At 34.2% G+C, this 22,410-nt stretch overlaps 1 protein-coding gene across 4 annotated transcripts in view; it reads left to right on the forward strand.

Annotated features, from left to right (window-relative positions):
- Positions 1–22,410, forward strand: part of LOC106883361 (regulator of G-protein signaling 7) — a 483,378-nt gene that overhangs the window by 356,749 nt on the left and 104,219 nt on the right. For all 4 annotated transcript variants that reach the window (XM_052966211.1, XM_052966212.1, XM_052966213.1 and 1 more), the window contains 6 exons: positions 317–337; positions 3,540–3,601; positions 10,043–10,156; positions 14,194–14,325; positions 16,161–16,235; positions 21,641–21,755. In XM_052966211.1, the coding sequence (XP_052822171.1) occupies positions 317–337; positions 3,540–3,601; positions 10,043–10,156; positions 14,194–14,325; positions 16,161–16,235; positions 21,641–21,755 (519 nt within the window). The remainder of the gene's footprint in view (positions 1–316; positions 338–3,539; positions 3,602–10,042; positions 10,157–14,193; positions 14,326–16,160; positions 16,236–21,640; positions 21,756–22,410) is intronic.

The raw sequence follows: 22,410 nt of genomic DNA on the forward strand, positions 1-22,410 counted from the left end.
CACACACACACACACACACACACACACACACACACACACACACACACACACACACACACACATATAAACACACACACTCGTGTACATGCACATATATATGTACGTATTAACAGTGGAGTCTTAATAATTTGCTTTCCAATTATTTTTCATTTCTTTTTCTTAAATTTTAATCCTTTCAGTACATATAATTTGGAAATCAATTGTTTTCTTCCTTGATGCTTCTAAACCTCTGCTATTGTAGTTAAAATATTAATAAAATGGATGTTTTCACTCAACTCTATTAATTTCTTGGTTTTCTTCTCTTTCTTTTTACTAGGCTTCAGCTGACAGTCAGCTGGTGAGTGTTATTTTTATATATTTTCTTTTGTTCTTTTCCCTTTTTTTTTTTAGTATTTCCATAACTTTCAAAATTTGTGTACTGATAAGTATTTATAGATTTTTCACATTTTCAAAACATTTTCTTGTTCTGTCTTGAGTTGTATGATGCCAAAATTTACCAGTGGTGAGATTATAAATTTTAAGCATTGATATACATTTCTCTTTCTTTTTTCTTATTATAAGTTACTGTTATACATAATCAATTGACTAATTATTAACAAAATCAATCTAACAAAAATCAGTTCAATTTGGAAAAAATTACATTTGGTCATCTGTGCTGAGGTTATTTTTCATCAATTTAAGCACATTTGAATGATTACTCACTGCCTGACAATAACATGCTTTCCTTTTAATTCACCACTTTTGTAGTGGATATTTTCTCTTCATTGGATATGTGCTTTCAATATTATAAATTTAACCATGCCACTCATTGAGGTCCAAAATAACATTAATTTTGATATTAATCATCTAGTGCTACATTTAGGTTGCTTTACACTTCCATTTCATGCATACACATACAGATGCACATGCTTGCATGCATACACACACACACACACACACACACACACACACTCTCTCTCTCTCTCTCTCTCTTTCATTCACTCACTCATTCATGGAATCATATCCATGCACATATACTTTTAATGTCTAAAGCTGCAATATTTAACCTTTGCTAATCCATAACATACTGAATAAGGCACTGACAGTGTTACAGCTTTTTTACATTGTATAAAAAAGTAACCAGCAAATTGTTTTAAAACAGAGATGAGCACAAGCACTGAACATTGCCTCAAAGTAGCACACAAACCTGTGCAATTCATTAAATACATTCAACTTAAATATTCTAGCATTATCTGATCCCCTTTAAAATCTTATGGCACTCCTACAGACCATATTCAGCACAGTGGGTAAAAATGTTTGGTATAAATGGTTGTCCTAAACTCAAGAACTTTTATAATATTTAAAACATTTCTGTTGCTCTGTGAAATGTAGTAAGGACTGCCATCTTGAACATCATCTTTCATTGGAAAAAAAAATTAACAGAGTTCTACCTGAAACATTTACCTGTATATTTTATCTCTTGGCTGACACAGATTTCCACTAAACTATATACTGTTTCTAATGACTATCCTTACCTTCTGTAATATCTTTAAAAGATTAAGAGATGACAACTTTCTGAATGTCCATCCTAAAAAAAATTCTGAAGACAAGATAGTATTTGAACGGTATAAGTTTAGTATCAAAATATTGTCATTTAAAATTCTGTTTATTCTTCAGTTCTTCAGAATCTTGGGTACATCATATGTGTTTTATTCTAAAGTCATCAGGTGTTTTGAGTATTGAATAATATACATCCTCATGTAGACAACCTGATTTTCCTCAAATTTATATGCAAATGTTTTGAAGTTGCTATAACAAAGTAACAAGAAATAATTTGTAAATAGTTTGGTTTTAGGTGAGATTGTGTATATACACAGAGTATTTGGGCTAAATTTGACAGTTTGCAAAAAGGGAAAGAAAACACAATATTCCATTCAAAACTAAAAGTATTTTAAAATTCAAAACATACCACATTAGATTATGGCTGAGAGGTAACAGCATACTCAAAGTAGCTGCTCTCATCTTCCACCACAGCCTCAAGACAGCTCTGGAACCTGATACATCCAATCCTCACTGTGTCCCTGGGAAGATCTTTGAACACTTCCTTGATCTTGGCCACTAGTTTAGCCTTGGTGTTGCAGGCAGAGCAGTTGATGTCTTTGTCAACCATGCTACCCTCAGAAGAAGGAAAAGAAAGAAGGAGCAGAAAGCCTGAGAAGACCTCATGTGTCATTATATGGCCTACATATATATGCATGTATGTATGTATATATATATATATATACATACATATATATGTCTGTGTATATATATATATATATATATACATATATAAATTTAGTAAATGGAGTAAAACGCATATGTTAACTGAATACTTTTATTTCCAACATATGTTTCGAAGATTACAAATTATACCTTCCATAGGAATAGGTGATGTTGATAAGAATGTAATCTTCTCTTCAGGGATATGCATGGGAACCAGCTTAACCGTAAGACATTTTAACCGAAACATATGTTGGAAATAAAAGTATTCAGTTAACATATGTGTTTTACTCCATTTACTAAATTCATATATTTACTCAAGTACCCAAAATAACAAGGAGTTTCTACCTCATAAACAGGAGTTACACCACAGTCATTTTGTGATATTTGCTACCTTGGTATCTATTAACCAATTTATTTTGCCCAAGTTAATTATTAACTAAGAGAAAATAAATACATATAATATAATATATATACATATATATATATATATATATATATATATATATAGGCCATATAATGACACATGACCTCTTCTCAGGCTTTCTGCTCCTTCTTCCTTTTCTTTCTTCTGGACTTTTCCTTCTTTTTTATGAAGAACCATACTCTCCTATTTTTCCATCTATAACCTTACACTGAGCATCAATGTAATATATTCACTGTGTAAATCCATTTGTGTTTCCTGTTTTCTGCTTTTGACATCCCTATATGTACATATGCATACATACATACATACATACATACACACATACTCTGCATTTACTTGTGTATAATGCAAGAAATTTTATACAAAATATCAGTGATTTGATATTTTACTTAAATGTAAGAAAAAATAAAATAATTAAAGATAATAAAATATGTTAGTGAATTTTAGGCACAAAAGTTGGAGTCACATTATATTTGAAATTACATTGTTCTCAAGTAAATGCAGTATGCAATAATGGAGTGTTATTTTAACAGGTAGTGTGTTATTGTTTTCAATGCCAGACCTGCTCTTATCAAGCTCACTCTATATTCAATACTATTCTCACCTTATATCTAGACAGTATATCTTATATCACATCTTATATATAGACAGTATATCTGGAGTGGCATTATTCTGTTTCCTTTTTATGTTTAAGGTGGTACATGAAAGTAGTAACTGAGTGAGATTTGGCTGCTGTTTCTAGCAGGCTGAATCAATGTGTTATTTGAAGAGAGCAATATACTAATTAAAGAGAGATTAGTGTTATTTGAAGTAGTATGGTCATTTGAAGTGGTGATGTTTAATGAACAATTTCATTCTTGTTTCATTTTAGATTGAGAGTCTTAAACAAAAGCTTGAGAAACGAAGAGTAAAAATTTCCAAAGTTGCTGAAAGGTATGTTTTATACAATAGCTCTAAATATATTTTAAATATTTATTAATCTTCTGTCAGACACAATTAACCTTGGCATCCTCAGAACCAGCTTAAAATTTTATGAAGTTTAGCAGTACCTGAACAAAGAGTTACTAAGGTATCATGTGTGGCTTGACAGTTGTTGTGTCTTACATTGCTAGGCCATATATTGTGTATGAGTATAGAATATTTAGAAAGCCATTAATGCTAAAAAAATCTGTCTGTTTATACAGACATATTACTAAGAATAGTCATTGTATCAGGTAATCCCATAAATTCTGTCCAAATTTTGAATAAAGAAAACAAGTGATCAAATGTTATATTTAATTTATATTTAATCATCAATGTACTTTCCCTGATTATCTATGACTTCCTTCCATCTATTTACAAGCTTTTTAATCCCATCAATGTAAAATTCTTTTTGTTTCAAAGTGAAGAACTCTGAAATGTCAGTTTCAACCTCCTCCTGGCTTGCGAAAGTTATGTCCCCAAAATGATTCTGTAAACTATGAAACAAATGGTAGTCTGAAGGAGCAAGGTCGGGAGAATAAGGTGGATGAGGAATTTTTTCCTAACCAAGCTCTTCGATCTTCTGTGATGTGATCTTTGCAGTGTGGAGTCATGCATTATCCTGATGAAACATCACTCCTTTTCAATTCACTAAAGCGGGTCTTTTTTTCTTCAAAGCTTGGTTCAAATGCTCTAATTGCTGACAGTAGACTTGAACATTGATTGTTGCATTAGGTGGTAACAATTCAAAGTGAATTATTCCTTTGCAATCCCACCAGATAGAGAGAAGAACCTTTTTCTCACGAAGTTCCTTTCTCGGTTGTGGTTGAGCTTTTTCCCTTTTACCCAGCCACTGTTTATGACGTTTAACATTTCAATAGAAGATCCATTTTTCGTCACCTGTCACAAGTCTATCCAAAAAGGGTGAAATGAGTTCGCGAGAATGGAGAGAAGAGCAGATGTCAACTCAGGATTTTGCAGTTGCTTTCGGACAATTCATGAGGCATCCATTTTCCAAATTTAGGAACCTTTCCAAGTTGTTGAAGACCCCAATGCTCATCTGAAACTTATTTTATCGACCCTGAAAGGATGAAAAGTAAAGTCGACCTTGGCAGAATTTGAACTCAAAATGTAAACATGAATGAAATGCTACTAAGCATTTTGCCCAGTGTAGTAATGACTCTGCCAGCTTGCTGTCTTAAATTTAGAAAAAACTGTTTTGTTTATCAGCAGTTTTATGGAAGTATTTTCACAAAAACCAGTGCATTTCACTACAATATAGTTTTAGGTTAAATCCACTGTGTAACGTCTTAGGAAAGTCTTCCCTAACATAGCCTTGCCTTGACAGTGAAATATTATCCATGTAAAACTGTGCTGAAGCTCATCTTATATATGTGTGTGTATGTCCATGTATGTATGTGTGTGCAGGTAGGTAGATGTTAGTGTGTATGTGTGTATATGCATTTCATAAGTAAAAGATAACATAGTCTATAAAACTGTGGAAGAAAGGTGCTCTTTGTCTTTAAATATTTGTTTTGCATTGAGTTTAATACTCTCTTGTCATTCTTGCTGTGAGAAATCCTGTGAACTAGTGATTGGTCCATTGAAAAAAAATGTAACAAATGAATGCTGCTATTCATAAATTGCAATATTAAACACAAAAAGTAAATAAGACCACCAATCCTATTAATATGTTTTTCAAGTGTATGTAGTGTTAAAGTTTTGTGTGTTCTGAAATTTGTTTGGTGTTTATTGTATTAGATTAGTGTGAAAGTTTTTATAGTATTTGAGTGTAACTCCGAAAAATATTTTCTGTGTCATTTGTCTTACTAAATTAAATGTCTTACATAGGATGGATGCTGTACCTAAGTAGGCTGTTTATTTTGAGTGGGTAATTTTGTATCAAACAGTTAGTCTACTGTGTACGAGAGTGTACTGGAAAGTTCCTGGCTTAAAGAGTATCACGAAAGACCTGGTTAGAGACCCAACATTCTGAATGCTTCTACAGGACTTAGAAAAACTGAAGAACCACTGTGATAAGTGTGTGAATCTGAGAAACAAATACGTTGAATAAAAAACATAATTAACTGGATCCTTCTGTATTTTCTTTTACTCAAAGTCAGGAACTTTTCAGCACCCCCTCGTATATGCCATACTTTAAGCTTAATCAAATTCATCCACCAAGCAATAACAGCTATTCAACAAAATCCCACTAATCAGTGATTTATGAACACTATGCATGTAAATGGAAGATGTTCTCATCTCTCAGATGTATCCATTTGACAGCACTACTATAATTGCAGAGTATGTCTCCAACTGACAATACAACCTGCACAAGAATTCTTTAAGTATGGTAGCTATATCATTGCCACCTAGTATTTGGTGTGTGCTTCTATTATGTGTATTTGGTGTGTGCTTCTATTATGTGTATTTTGTGTGTGCTTCTATTATGTATTTTCAGTTTTCATGAGAAAATGTCTGCAATATTATTCATAAGATAAAACTACATGCCTTGTGATGCTTGTAGGTATATCCAGTCTCTACATGTGCTGGACAGCCAGAAATGATGTGGTTAATTGTTTCTTTATGCTTATTGCATAGTTCTTGCAGTTAATATTAACCTCTTATTTTACCATTTTATTTTTGTTGATTTTTTTATGACCAGATATCGATCTTGAGCTGCTAAAAATCAGTTCTCCAGTTTCTGTCTTTATTTTGGAATTTTTGAGCCATTTTTGGTTACTTTCATGATTCTCCCTTATTCTTTGTATAACTAATTATAGAAAGGTTTTACTAAAATTGTATTTATTGGCAATATTTTTATAGTTCCATTGTGATTTTGTTTTCGTTTTAGACTTTTGCAGTTGTTTTTTTTTTATTCTATTTTTTTTTTACCTCAGTGTAATTAGTTTCTAGTTTGAATTTTATTGTTTACTTATATAAAGAAACAATTTTTTTCTTTTTGTTTCTCATTATTAGAAATGAACTGACAGAAATCTATCTCTGAAAGGTTGGGAAGAGATGGCAACATGCATACATTGATTTAGTTGCTTCACTGTTGTGCCTTACCCCAAGGAATATCTAACCAGACTGGAACATCTGTTCTTTTGTTCTCTTTTATCACAAAGGAATATATCTCAGTCTTGTGAATGGAATGCATTCCTTTGTTTAGATCCCAGTCTGAGATATATTTCTTTGTCAATAATCATTCTGTTGGAAAACATGTGCTGCTGAGGTTAAAGATGCACAAACATGCACCAACTCACAGACAACTGCAGATATTCCTGGATAGTGAGCAAGTGTAGTGGTTGTAAAAACTTCTTACAACTCTTCCCCATGACTGAGCATAAATTGAGGACAGGCACTTGGAATTTGAAATGTTACCAATTGTTCTGTCATCTGGGTAATGCAGTTAGTCAGGAATCTATACTTATATTTAGTAGTACTTTAAGTGAGGGTATGAATTGAGACATACTCTGGTGTTGAGGAAATGTGCTGAAAGCTTATGAAAAATTTTTGGATTACAAATGATGGATAATTTTTCAAAATACTTCACTTGAAAGTGCTGCCATGATGCATTGGCAGCTGGAGATATACTCTGCAGCTACAACAGTGCTGCCTGCTGGCTATGTCTGAGATATGGAGAGAAAAAAAATCATTCATTTATTTCCATTGTGTCTATAAATCATTGAATGGCTGTTATTACTTGTAAGCTACATCTGATTGTCATCTAAGTCCAATTCGAAGTTTATTTTACAGCCTTTGCTTTAGAGGTAGAGTTAGATAGTTTTCCACTAGCTGTTGGATATAATAAAAGTGGCAATAAGAAAGGTAACACTGAAAGGACAGAATACATAACTTTTTCTCTCTAACAAAACATTTATCAATGTTTTCAAGTATCACTTTGAAGACAAAGAGAGAAGTACCACCATCCAATAAATGTTATGAAAGGTACTGTGTGGAATATTTGATGTGCATGAAAATGTATAAGCCTAGATATAGCTTTGGGGTGTCTTGTCATCACTAGTAGCTGATGCTTACTTTTAGAAAGTTATATGTACATTTTATATAAAAGATTTTATATTGTATTGCATATGTGTTGTTGTTGTTGGCACTCCATCGCTTACGATGTCGAGGGTTCCAGTTGATCCGATCAACGGAACAGCCTGCTCGTGAAATTAACGTGCAAGTGGCTGAGCACTCCACAGACGTGTGTACCCTTAACGTAGTTCTCGGGGATATTCATCGTGACACAGTGTGACAAGGCTGACCCTTTGAATTACAGGCACAACAGAAACAGGAAGTAAGAGTGAGAGAAAGTTATGGTTGAAGAGTACAGCAGGGTTCACCACCATCCCCTGCCGGAGCCTCGTGGAGCTTTAGGTGTTTTCGCTCAATAAACACTCACAATTGAAATCACGATCCTATGGCTGCGAGTCCGCTGCCCTAACCACTGGGCCATTGCGCCTCCACTGCATATGTGTATGTGTACATATATCATCATCATCATCATCATCGTTTAACGTCCGCTTTCCATGCTAGCATGGGTTGGACGATTTGACTGAGGACTGGTGAAACCGGATGGCAACACCAGGCTCCAGTCTGATTTGGCAGAGTTTCTACAGCTGGATGCCCTTCCTAACGCCAACCACTCAGAGAGTGTAGTGGGTGCTTTTACGTGTCACAAAATCATCATATACATACTTTCCAAATTGCTGTCAATTTTATTCAGAGTTACTCCCCTTCTAGATGGGTTGCAGGACCACATTTCATTCATACATTTCAGTTTGGGTTTGGTTTCTTCTGTTGGATGCCATTCCTATCACCAGCCATTGTACAGAAGGTACTGCGTGCATTTTATTGTAGAAATTGCACTGAAGAGATTGTTATGTCCTCTACAAGACTAAAGGGTCTCATCAGCACTACAACTAATACATGTTGTGAAGTGGTGGGCATTTGTCAAGCACTTTACAAAGTATGCCTGTAAAGTGGGGCTGTCTTGCACCTCCTTAAATTAAAGAGTTCTCACCAATTTAGGATGTGTTTATTCACTTAGGGCTATATAACAGAGAAGGAAAGTTAATAGAAATGCAAGTACTGACTAGAGAAGAGGAAGGATGGATGCATATAGGGAGTAAAAGTATGATGGGAGAGAGAGAGAGAAAAAAAGAAATTAGGGTGACTGGGTGGATGAAAGGAGCAGACAGTGACGGATACCACTGAAGATAGTCAGTTGTAGGTGTCAATAACAAGTGGCTGCACAGAGAAAGGGTCGTGGAAGTGTGTATTGGATATAAGCAGGTCTGAGAGAATGCCTTGCATGCAGGTTTAGGGGTAAGAATGATGCTACATAGGGTAAAAGGATTGAAATATGGATAAGTTCAGTACCATCCCTTGTTACACAAACTGCATTTATCAACCCAGAACTATAGTAGGAGCATTCAATCATGGTGCTACACAGTGTGGCTACACCCACAACCACTTGCTCACAAAGCAAACATCTTCATGATACAGCCATGCTTGTGTTATATTAGAAAGAATTTTTTATTTGTGCAAATGATGTTATAAGTTCAAGAACCATTTTAAACTGCATCCATAATAGGTAACAAGAAAGGCAGACACTAGTAAATATACGTGTGTCTATATAACTTTATATTTAATTGATAAATATTCTATATTAAGAAGAAAAGACGACTGCTTTATATCAACACTTTGGTTTCTATTGTAAGCTGAAATGGCCTGTATGTGTATGCACACATAGATACATTATACATAAAAAGCACATGTCCCAGTGCCATGCAAATGCACCCATGCTGGTGCAACACAAAAGCACCTGAGTCAGTGCCATGTAAGACCACTCATGCCAGTCCCATGTAAAAAGCACCAGCACACTCTGTGAAGTGATTTGCATTTGGAACGGAAAACAGTCATAGAAACCATGTCAAAACACACAATTGGAGTCTGGGCAGTTCTCCAGCTGACAAGCTTCTGTCAAACCATTCAACCCATGCCAGCATGGAAAACAGATATTAAATGATGATGATAATGATGATGATATATATATGTGTGTGTGTGTGTGTCTGTGTGTATTAATAAAAAATAAAATTATTTGCTAATACTGAATATATATTTATATATATTCTTTGCTTGGATTGTATTGATAGATTTGGATGTTTGACATCCCTTTGAAGGATTTCGATCCTCACCTCTTGTGTCTATATATATATATATATATATATACACACACACACACACACACACACACACACACACACACACACACACACACACACACACACACACACACACACACACATCACACAGAGACTAAAATAGTTGTCAGTTTACTTATATATTTTGGTAAATATATTGTTGCTATGATTTAACTTATTTCTTTTATTTTGGTATTTTCAGCTTCATTGCTTACTGTGAACAATATGCAGAATTTGATGCCTTCAGCACAACCCCTGAACCATCGAATCCCTGGATCTCTGATAATATAGAATTCTGGGAGCAGGAAAAAACTGTGTATGTTGCTTTCATTTAAATTTGATCTCTTTTAGGCCACCAAATTTGAAATTCATAAATATATACATAAACAATATAAGACTCTGTAAATTAGAAGGAAGGGGGCTACCCTGAACATGTGATGCTTTAAAGAAACTCGTTTTCTTTTTTATATGAAATTCATGGGATAAATTTTATATAGCCCTGGTTATTTTTTATATATTTTTTGGACCAAATAGCTCAGCCAACTCTCATTCAAATCTGACATTGAAGTTAACAATTACTGATTACACCAAAATATATGTTGAGCAAAGTAGAAAATCTTACAGACTTTTGTGAAGGCAGCTTATTTGCAACTGCTAAGGCAGCATTTTTATTCTGTTGTATATATAGGGCCTCAGTTATAAGCAAAACAAACATTATTCTAGATGTAATTATTTCATCCCCCTGAGGTCAGGTTTGCCTTTCATCCTTTCTGGATCAGTAAAATTAAGTACCAGTCAGATATTGAAGTCAGTTTAATCAATTAACCCCTCCACACAAATTATACCTATGTAATAAATAACAACAACAGCATCACCAACAGTAATAATAATACTGATGATGATGTCAATAAGTTTTAGATTCATTGGTCTAGACTGGCATGGAATTTGGAATAGATAAATGTGTGGTGCTAGTGTTGTTGTTGGCACTCCGTCGCTTACGACGTCAAGGGTTCCAGTCGATCCGATCAACGGAACAGCCTGCTTGTGAAATTAACGTGCAAGTGGCTGAGCACTCCACAGACACTTGTACCCTTTACTCAGTTCTCGGGGATATTCAGCGTGACACAGTGTGACAAGGCTGGCCCTTTGAAATATAGGTACAACAGAAACAGGAAGAAAGAGTGAGAGAAATTTGTGGTGGAAGAGTACAGCAGGGTTTGCCACCATCCCCTGCCAGAGCCTCGTGGAGCTTTAGGTGTTTTCGTTCAATAAACACTCACAATGCCTGGTCTGGGAATCGAAACCACGATACTATGACCGCGAGTCCGCTGCCCTAACCACTGGGCCATTGCGCCTCCACTTGGTGCTAGTAATAAGGAGACAAAAGTATATCCAAGTCAGGAGAGATTAAACTCCCAGATGATACATCAATCTAAGCAAGGAATGAGGGTGACAGTTACAAGTACTTAGGTTTATTGGAGGCAGACAGAATTCTCTATCAAGAAATAAAAGAAAAGGTGAGAAATGAATATCTCAAGAGAGTAAAAAAGGGAAGAGGAGTTATAAAAGCTAGACCAAAAATTAAGAAAACTACTCTCAATGCTCAGATCATTCTGTCTCAAGTGCAATATTGACTGGCTGTATCTAACCAGGCACATTTTGCTTAGAGCATGTACAATTTTCACCTGCGAATATTGTATATGCTCAAAACAAAATAGTTTGGGGGTAGTGTTTCATGAGTTCCATAGAGCCTTTTCTGGTTCAGGTGAGAATATATGGTATAGTCAAGACAGATACCTGCATGGAGATGGAAGTGTACAAAACACATAATAAAAAGAAGAGTAAGGAAAATGAACATGGAATGGAAAAAAAGATGTACTGGTAGTTTGTGAGAGAGATGGGCAGGATTAGAGATGGTGATGGAAGGTGGTTCTGAATAAAGAAGAGTGGCTTGAAGCCAAAGACAAGTGCTTATCTGTGCTGTGCAAGAACAAGCACATCAGGCAAATGATACAGCAGAAAGTGGCAAGTGCAGGGTTTGTGGTTATAAAGGTGAGACTGTAGGCATATTATGAATGAATGCATGAAGCTGGCCCCAAAAGAATGTAATATGATTCATTTTGAGATATTGTATGTCCTGATATTAACAGAGTATCAGAAAGAGAAAAAGAGAAGCCTTACTCTCTTGGCTTGAAGTAAACTTTGGTGTTGTTTAATCCCAGATCAGTTTTTATTGAAGCTCTTTGGTGAACAGTATTCCATTTGCAACATTCTCCTCATTTGTGGCAACTTCATCATCAATGAAGCCTTTAATTGAAGGTGTGATTTGTGGAGATTTAGCTGCACTTTTCAACTGGTCAAGTGACTACTGAATTGTGCATATTTAACAAGCTTCAATATGTCTGCTGCTAAAAGTGTTCAATGTTAAAAAGTGCATTTTCTAAAATTACAATTCATCTATTATTTATGTAAATATATAGATTTCAAACAAATCAAAAGCTTATAAAAGACTGGTGTAATTTGGTATAAAAGCAATATATATTTTGAATAGTTTTTTTTTATTTGGAATAAGACTGTTCTCTTCCATTATTTAAAGTATTTTGTTTTGCGTACTTTAGCAAAATATTCTTAGTGCATATATATATCTACAAATTATCTGACAATTTATAGATTGTTAAAACTGCTCAGAATGTTAGACTGAAGATCTAAAGGCCCATGGTTCAATCTTGTGTTTTAACATGTTGATATTTTCACTCTTGAAATTATTACTGATTGAAATGTCTATAGTTCAACTAAGGGAGGTGATAGAAGATGTGATTTTTGTGACATACATATGTATTGACACATAGTCATTATGATAAGATTGTAGATATGGATAGGCAATATCATTAAAGTGTCAGAAAAATGCCTTGCATTATTTAGCTTCAGCCTTTTCCATTCTGAAGTCAATTCCTATCAAAGTTAACTATTCCTTTCATCCTTCAGAGATTTATAATATAAATAAGAGTACTGTAATGAGCTTTATTTATTTCAGTACACTCTACACATTTTTGTGCTATATTTAGAAATCATTTTTATTAATATTTTTATTTGGATTTAAGTGTGATGAGTTAGGAGAATCAGTAGTGTGTCAGACAAAATTCAGTGCGTTATTTTGTGAGAACCCTTTTCATTCTGAGTTTAACTAGCATGAAGTCAACTAAGTCTGTCAATTTTTTCAAGATTGATAGAATAACATACCAATCAATCAATAATATACCAATCACTGGGGTTGATATGATCAACTCTATTTCATTCATTTAATATCATTTAGCAACAACTGAAAACTGCTCACTAAATGGTCTTTCTGCTAATAATAATAATAGTAATGACGTCAAATTTTGGGACAAGGCCAGTAATTTCGGGGGAGGAGGGAGTTGATTACATTGACCTCCAGTATTCAACTAGTACTTATTTTATCGACCCTGAAAGGATGAAAGGCAAAGTTGATCTCAGCAGAATTTGAAACCAGAAAGATGGGCAAAATGCCACTACACATTTTGCCTGGTATGCTAATGGTTATGCCAACTTGTCACCTTTAAATAATAATGATGATAATAATAATAATAATAATAATAATGATAATAATGATAATAATAGTAATAATAATAATAATAATAATAATAATAATAATAATAATAAGAAGAAGAAGAAGAAGAAGAAGAAGAAGAAGAAGAAGAAGAAGAATGCAGCCTATCTTGAAAAGAATATCAAAAACATTTGCAGCAAATTTGAAATCATATTTTATAAGGAGGTGATCCAATGCATTCTTTCTTGAAACTCCTGATCTTACAAAGCAAGAAAGACCAAACTAATAGCTATCTTATAAATACATGAATACATAATGAACCAATGAGTTATAGCAGTCAAATTTCTCTCCACTCATTCCCTACAATTTTGTGAAAAAATGGAAGAACGTATTGGATAATACAGTTCTTGATATAGAAAAAATATTTTGGTTATAACCAGAATGCTTTTGATCAGGGATGACTTGGTGCTAATCAGAAAGAAAAATGTATTGGCAAAGAATAATGAAATGAAGGGTTTACAATAAGGGTTGTTGAAGTGGGATAGTTAATGTGTAACAGGAGAGATACCAGATGTATATTCCATAGATTTAATTTGATGTTTTAGAAGAGAAGTATATATCCATTAATGTTTATAGAACCAAAAGCCATTGTAGTTGTGAGAGAAAACAAAAAGGAGGGATACATGAAAAGATTTTTTTAATTTTATTCATCATTCCTTAAGTTTGATCATTTTTGTGGGGAATGAGGATTAAGTATTTTCTTTTTTTTCTTCTCTTATTTGCAGAAATCCCAAAGACATTCCACCACGGCGTGTGAAACGGTGGGGTTTTACTATTGAAGAAGTTCTCACTGACCAGGCTGGAGTTGAACAGTTTAGTAAGTTCCTTGATAAGGAATTCAGTGGAGAAAATCTTAAGTAAGTCTTCTTGATTTTTTAAACAATTTTCCTCTTTGTTAACTTTAAAAATTTTTCTGTTTTGTATTTAATTTTATTTTGTGTGAGTTAATCTTTTCTCATTTTAATTTCTCAAGCTTTCTCTTGACACTTCATTTTATTTTGTAAATCAACATAGAAATGACAAGTTTCTCCTTTAGATAAAATGAAAATTAATTGCAAATAGAGAATATCATCCATTTGCAATATTTGCATTTTGCCTTCTTTTGATAGAAAGGAAAACTTTCAAGTGAGCTCCACAAAGTCATATCTCAGATGGAGCACATTTGCAAGAAGTCTTTCTCTGTATACTTCCTACCCATATGCAGCTAGATGAATTGAGCTGCTGTAAATAACTATTGTTCCAATGATGGTCTACAACTGAAGGAGGTCACTGACTTCAAAAACCTTGGCTTCTATGTTGCTGACCAAATGAAAGACTTCCTGACACACAAGGGAAAAGCATGAAGTGGCTATAACAAACTTCACACCATCATGCAATTATTAAGTTACTTAATTTCAATGAAGCTGGATTACTACAGGTTATGTAGAGAGAATTCTCCTCTATGGAAATAAAACTTTGGCAATAAAAAAGAAACTTCAAGCTTACTTTGGCAGTACATATTTGTCATCTTTAATCTTTTACTTGTTTCAGTCATTTGACTGCAGCTATTCTGGAGCATCACCTTGAAATCTACCAAATCTGCTCACAAGGGTTTAGTCAGCCCAAGGCTATAGCAGAAGACACTTGCCCAAGGTGCCATGCAATGGGACTGAACCCAGAACTATATGGTTAGGAAGCAAGCTTCTTACTATGCAGCCACACCTGTGCAGCTCTGTAGTATACCAAACTTTTCATAACTTCACATGATATGGACACAGGATTAAAGAGAAGATTTATGGATTCCTTCTATCTATCTCTACTATTGTTGCTCAATACAAAGTAGGCTTTACTATTCACTGTTATTGTACCAAACATCAGGCTATATTGGATGTTATATTTTGGTGAATTCTACAACCCAATAGAGGATGAAAACCATTCAACTACTACATTGATGTTTTTTTGCAAAGATACACAACCTTAAACTGAGGAAGTACCAAAGCTAGATTGAAGCAGAAATTATTGGTGCAATGTTATGAAATACATCTCAGTTGGAGATACTCAATGAAAGAAAACTGATTTAATTTAGGGCTTGCTCCCCTACCCACCTCATTCTCTTCTCTTTTTGTCTCCCTGCCTCTGCTTCCCCTTTCCCCTCCCTATCCTCCCAGCATTATTTTTTCTCTTCCTCCTCCTCCTCCTCCACCACTTCTTCTTCCTCCAGAAAAACAATCTTTGCCTTTGTGTCATTTTTTTTTTTTAAATCTAAAATTGCAATTCTTGAAAAAAATCATTCCTTGGTGTCATAAAAATTTATGGATTCTCTTAGTTTCCTAATGTTGTTTAAGGCAAAATGTAAAAAAAAATCCAACTTGTGCCGAATAATTTCTCTTTTTTTTTTTAGATTTGAGGTTTATTTTTTATATTTTGTAGTTGGAAAAAAGTTATAATTATTTCTTGATCTCTTAGAAATGCAATGGATTTTCTCCAATCCCTCCTCGGGTGTAATACAAAATATAATGAATTTTAACTTGCACCAGGCATTTTATCCTTTTCTTAAAATTTTTTGCTACCATATTTTATTTGTTTTAGTTCTTTTTATTTTTCCCTTCTCATAGAATTTCACACTTTCTTTAGTAATATCTTTGCTGCTGTGCAAAACAAATAGGTTCTTAAATCAGAAATTGAATATTTTCAATCCTTTTTTTCTTTCCAGATTTTGGTTAGCATGTAAAGATCTGAGAGGATTATCCCTGAGAGAAGTAAACACCAGAGTTCTAGATATATATAAGTAAGTAGATCACTGCTACTCTCTTTTCTGGAAATTTCCACCAAGTTTCATCCATATTTGTAATCAAAAGGTGCACCCATAAATTCTTACTGCATAAACGCAGGCATGGCTGTATGGACAGAAACTTGCTTTCCAACCACATGGTTCTGGGCAAGTATTTTCTGCTATAGCCTCAGGTTGACCAAAGGATTGTGAGTGGATTTGGACGACAGCAACTGAATGAAGCTCATCATATATGCATACACACACACACACATATTTTCATATATATATATATATATATATATATATATATATATGGTGGTTGTCTATGCCTTATGCAGAGTCTGACCATCTCTCGTACCTACACCTTAGATCCATCTTGGTGTCTAATGTGGTTTTTTAAACCAGACAATGCATTGAAAAGACACTTACATAGATTGCATATCTGATTTGGACCACCAAGAGCTGCAGTTAAGTTCTGATCTTTGTGGCTCTTAAAATGTCTTTTGAGGCCTCTGTTAGATTTGAAGATCTTATGGCATACACGGCATTGAAAGGTGTGCACAGATATATAGGCAGAATAGTTGGTGGAGGTTTGTTTTTCATGGGTTCACAAATGAGATTTGAGTCCAGCAAAAGAAAGACATGGTCTGTCACAAACTGTGCACTCAAAAAGGTCACTGAGATTCACCTTCTTGATTGCAACATTCTTCTTTAAATCTTTCTTGAGTCTTGCATGTGTTATCCTGGCCTCCTCATATGTTTGTGTGTGTGTGTTTGTCTCTCATTATTGCTTGACAACTGATGTTTTGGCTAAAGAGACCAGTAGAATAAGTACCAGGCTAAAAAAAAAAATGTACTGGGGCCAATTCATTCAACTAAAATACTTCAAAGCAATGCCCCAGCATGGCCACAGTCTAATGACTGAAACAAGTAAAAAATAAAAGAGAATAGGTATATATATATATATATAGAGAGAGAGAGAGAGATAAATAGATATTAATGGTTTCTTATTAGGAAACCAATAGATTTTATACAGGGCTGCAAGGAGAAGTGCTCAGAATAACTGAGACAAGAGTAAAATATTAGTTAAAGAATAAAAAGACTGGGTTAACGACTCAACATAGCACACACCCTCAATGAACATATATAAGAAATACAGCATAATCCATCAAACATAAGGAATAAGAAGAAATAACGCAAGAAGAAATAACACACGAAGAAATAATAAATAAATAAAAATATAGCATATAGTATAACATTTTTATACACGAATATATTGTTTCAGTCAATAACATGGAACTGAAAAAAATTGAGTCAAGTATAAAGCAATACACGTGAATATCATTTCATAGAAGTGAAAAAAGTTAAAATTAATACAGAATGAGTAAAAATTTCAAATATATAATATAATATAATATAAGTCAATATAGTAAATCAGGCTTATGAGCTTATGACTTGGTAACGATCTTTGATCCTCCTTTTTTTCTATTACTACAAGTATATCTCCAAGAGGTTAAGATGTCTGGTTCACATGTGATGTTCTGCACTTAATTTAACTGTGGGACAGGCACCTTCAGGAAGAGCCCTCTATTGTAGCCTTGGGTTGACCCAAGCCTCATGATGGAAATTGTGAAAGAACCTATCAGACAGCCTGTACATGAAATTCAGAGGCCAGCTTTGTCACATACAATGTTAAATGCCTAATCATTATGTTAGGGTTACAAGTGTAAGTGGAATGCTCATCCATAAACACTATAATACAACTAGAAGTTCTATTGAGCAAACAATTAGAACCTCATTCTTTGGAAGTTAATGGAAATCCATTCCCACGCACACACATTCATGTATGTATGCATCACTACCACATGACCCGTGACCATTTCAACTTCTCTCATCCTCTTTTGCTTTACCATTGATCGGGTTGGTCATGCTTCCTTGTGCTCCTACACTTTTCCTACATGGTTTGTTTACTTCTTCCTTCATTATGACTTTCTAGCTGCCTCTTTCTCATCTCTTGTCCTACAGGACATCTTCATTTTCTTTTGTTGTATACGAATAGTTATTATAATTATTTTATTTTGTTGTGTTTGTTTTTGCCATTGTCCTGTATGCTCATTTGGTAGTGCTACTGGAACCACCAAAGGTGAACAATATCAATGATAAAAGGTGTGAAATTATAAGGATCTTTTGAATGTTGACTGATGAAGAATTAACTACAAATTGTCTGTTTGTCATGTTTTTGTTAATTTATCCATTTGCTGTGTTTTTGTTAAATTTTTGAAATTATATTTATATATATAGATGCATACATACATGCATGCATACATACATACACACATACATACATACATACATACATATAGGGAGCTTTGAATGGAGGTAGTACGTTTAGTGTCTGGCAGATGCATCTTGCCAGTGATAGTCACGTGTACAGGCCTCAATTCTGCCAATTCACCAAAGACAGTAGAAGTGGCAAAATCTGGTTTGTCATCATCAACAAATGCTCCAGTGACCACACAGTCAAGGCTCACAAAGAAGGACACACACACACATACGTGTGTATGCATATACAACTCGCCCCAACCCAGTGTACGTATACCAAATTTCATTCACATGCCTGGGGCTATTGTCAAAGACACTTGCTCAAGATACCACAAAGAGATGGAACCCATAACCATATAGATATGAAGTGAAATCCAAAACCACACAGCCTTGCCTGAACTTATATAGTCACAAATTTCAGTCATAAATATTTCATGTCCTCGCTTTCTGCCACATTCAGCGGTGTTTGTATTGTAGCTGAAATTATCATAATTTGTTTTATGTTTGTGTTGATACATAGATACTGTAGCTCATTCTTAGAGATGCACTTGCAGCACTCTAAAGAAAGCAATTGAATGATAACAAAAAAAAAAAAAAAATCTAGTAATTTAATATCAAATATTAGCTTCTCTTAAATTATGCAGGATACTAGAAATGCAATAACATTTATCAAACTACTTTTTAAAGTAGGTCTTTAGTTTATTTTTCTCTCATTGCACTAAAACACAAATATTTTGATTAAAGAGCTTCACACTCAGAAATTTTGTCAAATTTTTTAATTTCATTTATTTAATCTAAAATGGAAGAGCCATGTTGTTTTTAACTTCTTACACTTGGTGGATCAGGATAAATAGATGAATTTATGAATTTTTACTTCTGATTACCAATTTTACATCTATTTTGAAACCTGATGGAAATTAGCTTTGAAAACTTTATGTCTACTAAATCTGGAATTAAGAGCTGTATGAGAGGTGGGAAAGAGTTTAGTTCAGATGGAAGCCATCTGGTACAGGTTAGACACATTTAATTAGCAGAAACTTGGCAAAGTTAAAGCAAATTTGCATCATATTAAAAAAAAAACTTAGCAACAAATTTGTATATTAAGAATTAGCTATATATCATTTACCAAACTTTCTCTTTCCTAATGAATCTTTTTGGTGTTGTAAATTCTAAAGAGTATATATGTGCATGTTTGTTTGTATATTTCAGTGTATATGTGTGTGGGTTTTAAGTTAGGCAATCATACTTTAGGTGATAAGCCAAAAATAATTTTTAATCAGCTGAAATTTTAATTGTAATGGGAATAGTCATTAGTATTAATGAAAATTATTTTCAAAAGAGGTACAGGAGATAACTCAGCAGACCAAACATTAAATGGAGATCTGTAGGGGATGGGTGAAACTGATGTTTGGTAGCTATGGAGGTGACTCCACACATATTTCAGTTTTATTAGAGCTTGCTAGCGAAGCATATTCCAAACAAAACTACTAAGACTTCTGAAAGACTAATCTATATAGCATGTTTATGCATGGACAGGGTAAAAAATTTAAAAGAAAAATAACCCCAACAAACAAGGATCAAATGCGTGGGTTGCATTGTAAACAAGTACAAAAATGAAATCCCTGTGAAAACTAAAGTATCATAAATAGTATGTCTGCAACATTTAATATCTAATGTCTAATAACACCAGCTATGAAAATCATGCCAAAGCAGACCTTGCTGGTGCTTATGCCATGTAAAAAAGCACCCAGTCCACTCTGTAAAGTGTTTGGCATTAGGAAGGGCATCCAGCTGTAGAAACCATGTCAAAACAGATCTTGGCAGTGCTGGTGCCATGTTAAAAGTACTCAGTCCACTCTGTAAAGTGGTTGGTGATAGGAAGGGCATCCACCCATAAAAGCCAAGCCAAAACAAACAGTTTAGCTCGATACAGTCCTCTGGCTTGCCAGCTCCTTTCAGACTGTCCAGTCCAAGCCAGCATGGAAAACGGATGTTAAATGATGATGATGATGATATCAGATATGGTTGTGTGGTTACAAATTCACTTTCAACCACATAGTTTTGGGTTCAGTGACAATATGCAACCCCTAGAAAAAATATCTTCTACTATAGCCACAGGCTAATCATTGTTCATATAATTCATATTAGTCATATTGGTAGATTGAAACTGTGTGGAAGCCTGTCATTCTCATCATCACCATCATTGTTTTACTGTCCACAATCCCAGGCTTGCATGGATCAGATTAAATTCATTGAGGCAAATTATCTGTGGCTGGATGCCCTTCCTGTTGCCAACACTCACCTGTTTCCAAGCAAGGTAATATTTCCTCCATGACCAAGCACATTGAAAAAGAATGACACTACCTGTGTGATGGTGTCATACATACATGCATGCACACACACACACACACACACACACAATTCTTTTTTGGAATACTGGATTTTCAATCACATAAAGCTATAAATTATAGCATGTAGATATTGGTAGCAACAATATATACATACATACACACACACACACACACATAAACATGTATATATGTCTATGAGTGTGTGTGTGTGTGTGCATATGTGTCTATATATGTGTGTGTGGATGCGTGAGTGTTGTGCGCATTTATGTGAATATTGTCTGGCCTCTTGTGTCACTGCTTGAGCAAAACAGTGCAGTAATGCTTGCATTCTTTGTTGTCATGATGACCAGTTACTCTGCACTCGCAAAGAACAGTGGAATAAAATATCAGTCATTTGAGAAGCATGCAAGATTCAATGATAAGAATGGCATCCAGCCATAAAATGCTGTCTCAGATATGTTCTTTTCTGATCAATGAATAAATAACTAAAAAGATTCTGAACCAAATTGTAGTCATTTGATGTGCTAGAAATAGAAACTCAATCTCCCTCATACTATACTGAAAACAAATATGTTGGATTGTGGAGTCAGAGGAACAACCTGAAATATCTTCTTTGCAGGGATTACTTGAATGCCTGTGATTGTCAGTCTACTTGATTAAGGCTATATCGGAGACTAAACAACAACAACAATAACAATCATAATGTCTGTTTTTATCATGTTGAATTTGTATTGTATTTTCTTACAGAGAATTCCTTGCTCCTGGTTGTCATAACCCAGTTAATGTGGATAGTACAATTGCTGAACTGGTAAGACGAAGAATAGAAAATAACCCTGATCGGTACTGCTTTGATGAAGCTCAGGTATATTTGAACTATGGTTTTAACTTATGTTATTTAACCATTTAGCATTTAAACTGCATATCCAGCTTAAATATTACCCCTCTTTTACATTAAAACTGGCCAGATCTGGCATCTCAAAACTATCCTACAATGTCATTTAAAAAATAAGCAGTCACCTCATTGACATCTCAAAGCTACAAGATAATGCATGATAAATTCATAACTATGTGAATAAATAAGCATTACATTTGACAGAGTTGTTTGAATGCTAAAAAGTTAAGATGGCCACTTGGCAGAATCACTAGCATGTTGGATGAAGCTCTTAACATTTCTCCCACATTTCTACTTTCTGAGATCAAATCCTGCCAAGATCAACTTTGCCTTCCATCCTTAGCGTTGATAAACTAAAATACCACACACAAGTACTGAGGTTAATTCAACTGATTTTACTCCTCCCCTGAAAATGATTGACCTTGTGTCAAGATTAGAATGAAATATTTAAGTCATTTCCATGCTTTTTTAATCATGAAAATGGATTTATAAATAGGAACCGTTTCTCAGAAATTTTTCCTTTGTGTGTATGTATGTAGGTAAGTATATATATATCTGTGTGTGTGTGTGTGTGTGTGTATATATATATATATATATATATATATATATATATATATATATATAT

This window comes from Octopus bimaculoides, chromosome 3 (assembly GCF_001194135.2).
Source record: "Octopus bimaculoides isolate UCB-OBI-ISO-001 chromosome 3, ASM119413v2, whole genome shotgun sequence".
In the NCBI taxonomy this organism is placed as follows: Eukaryota; Metazoa; Mollusca; class Cephalopoda; order Octopoda; family Octopodidae; genus Octopus; species Octopus bimaculoides.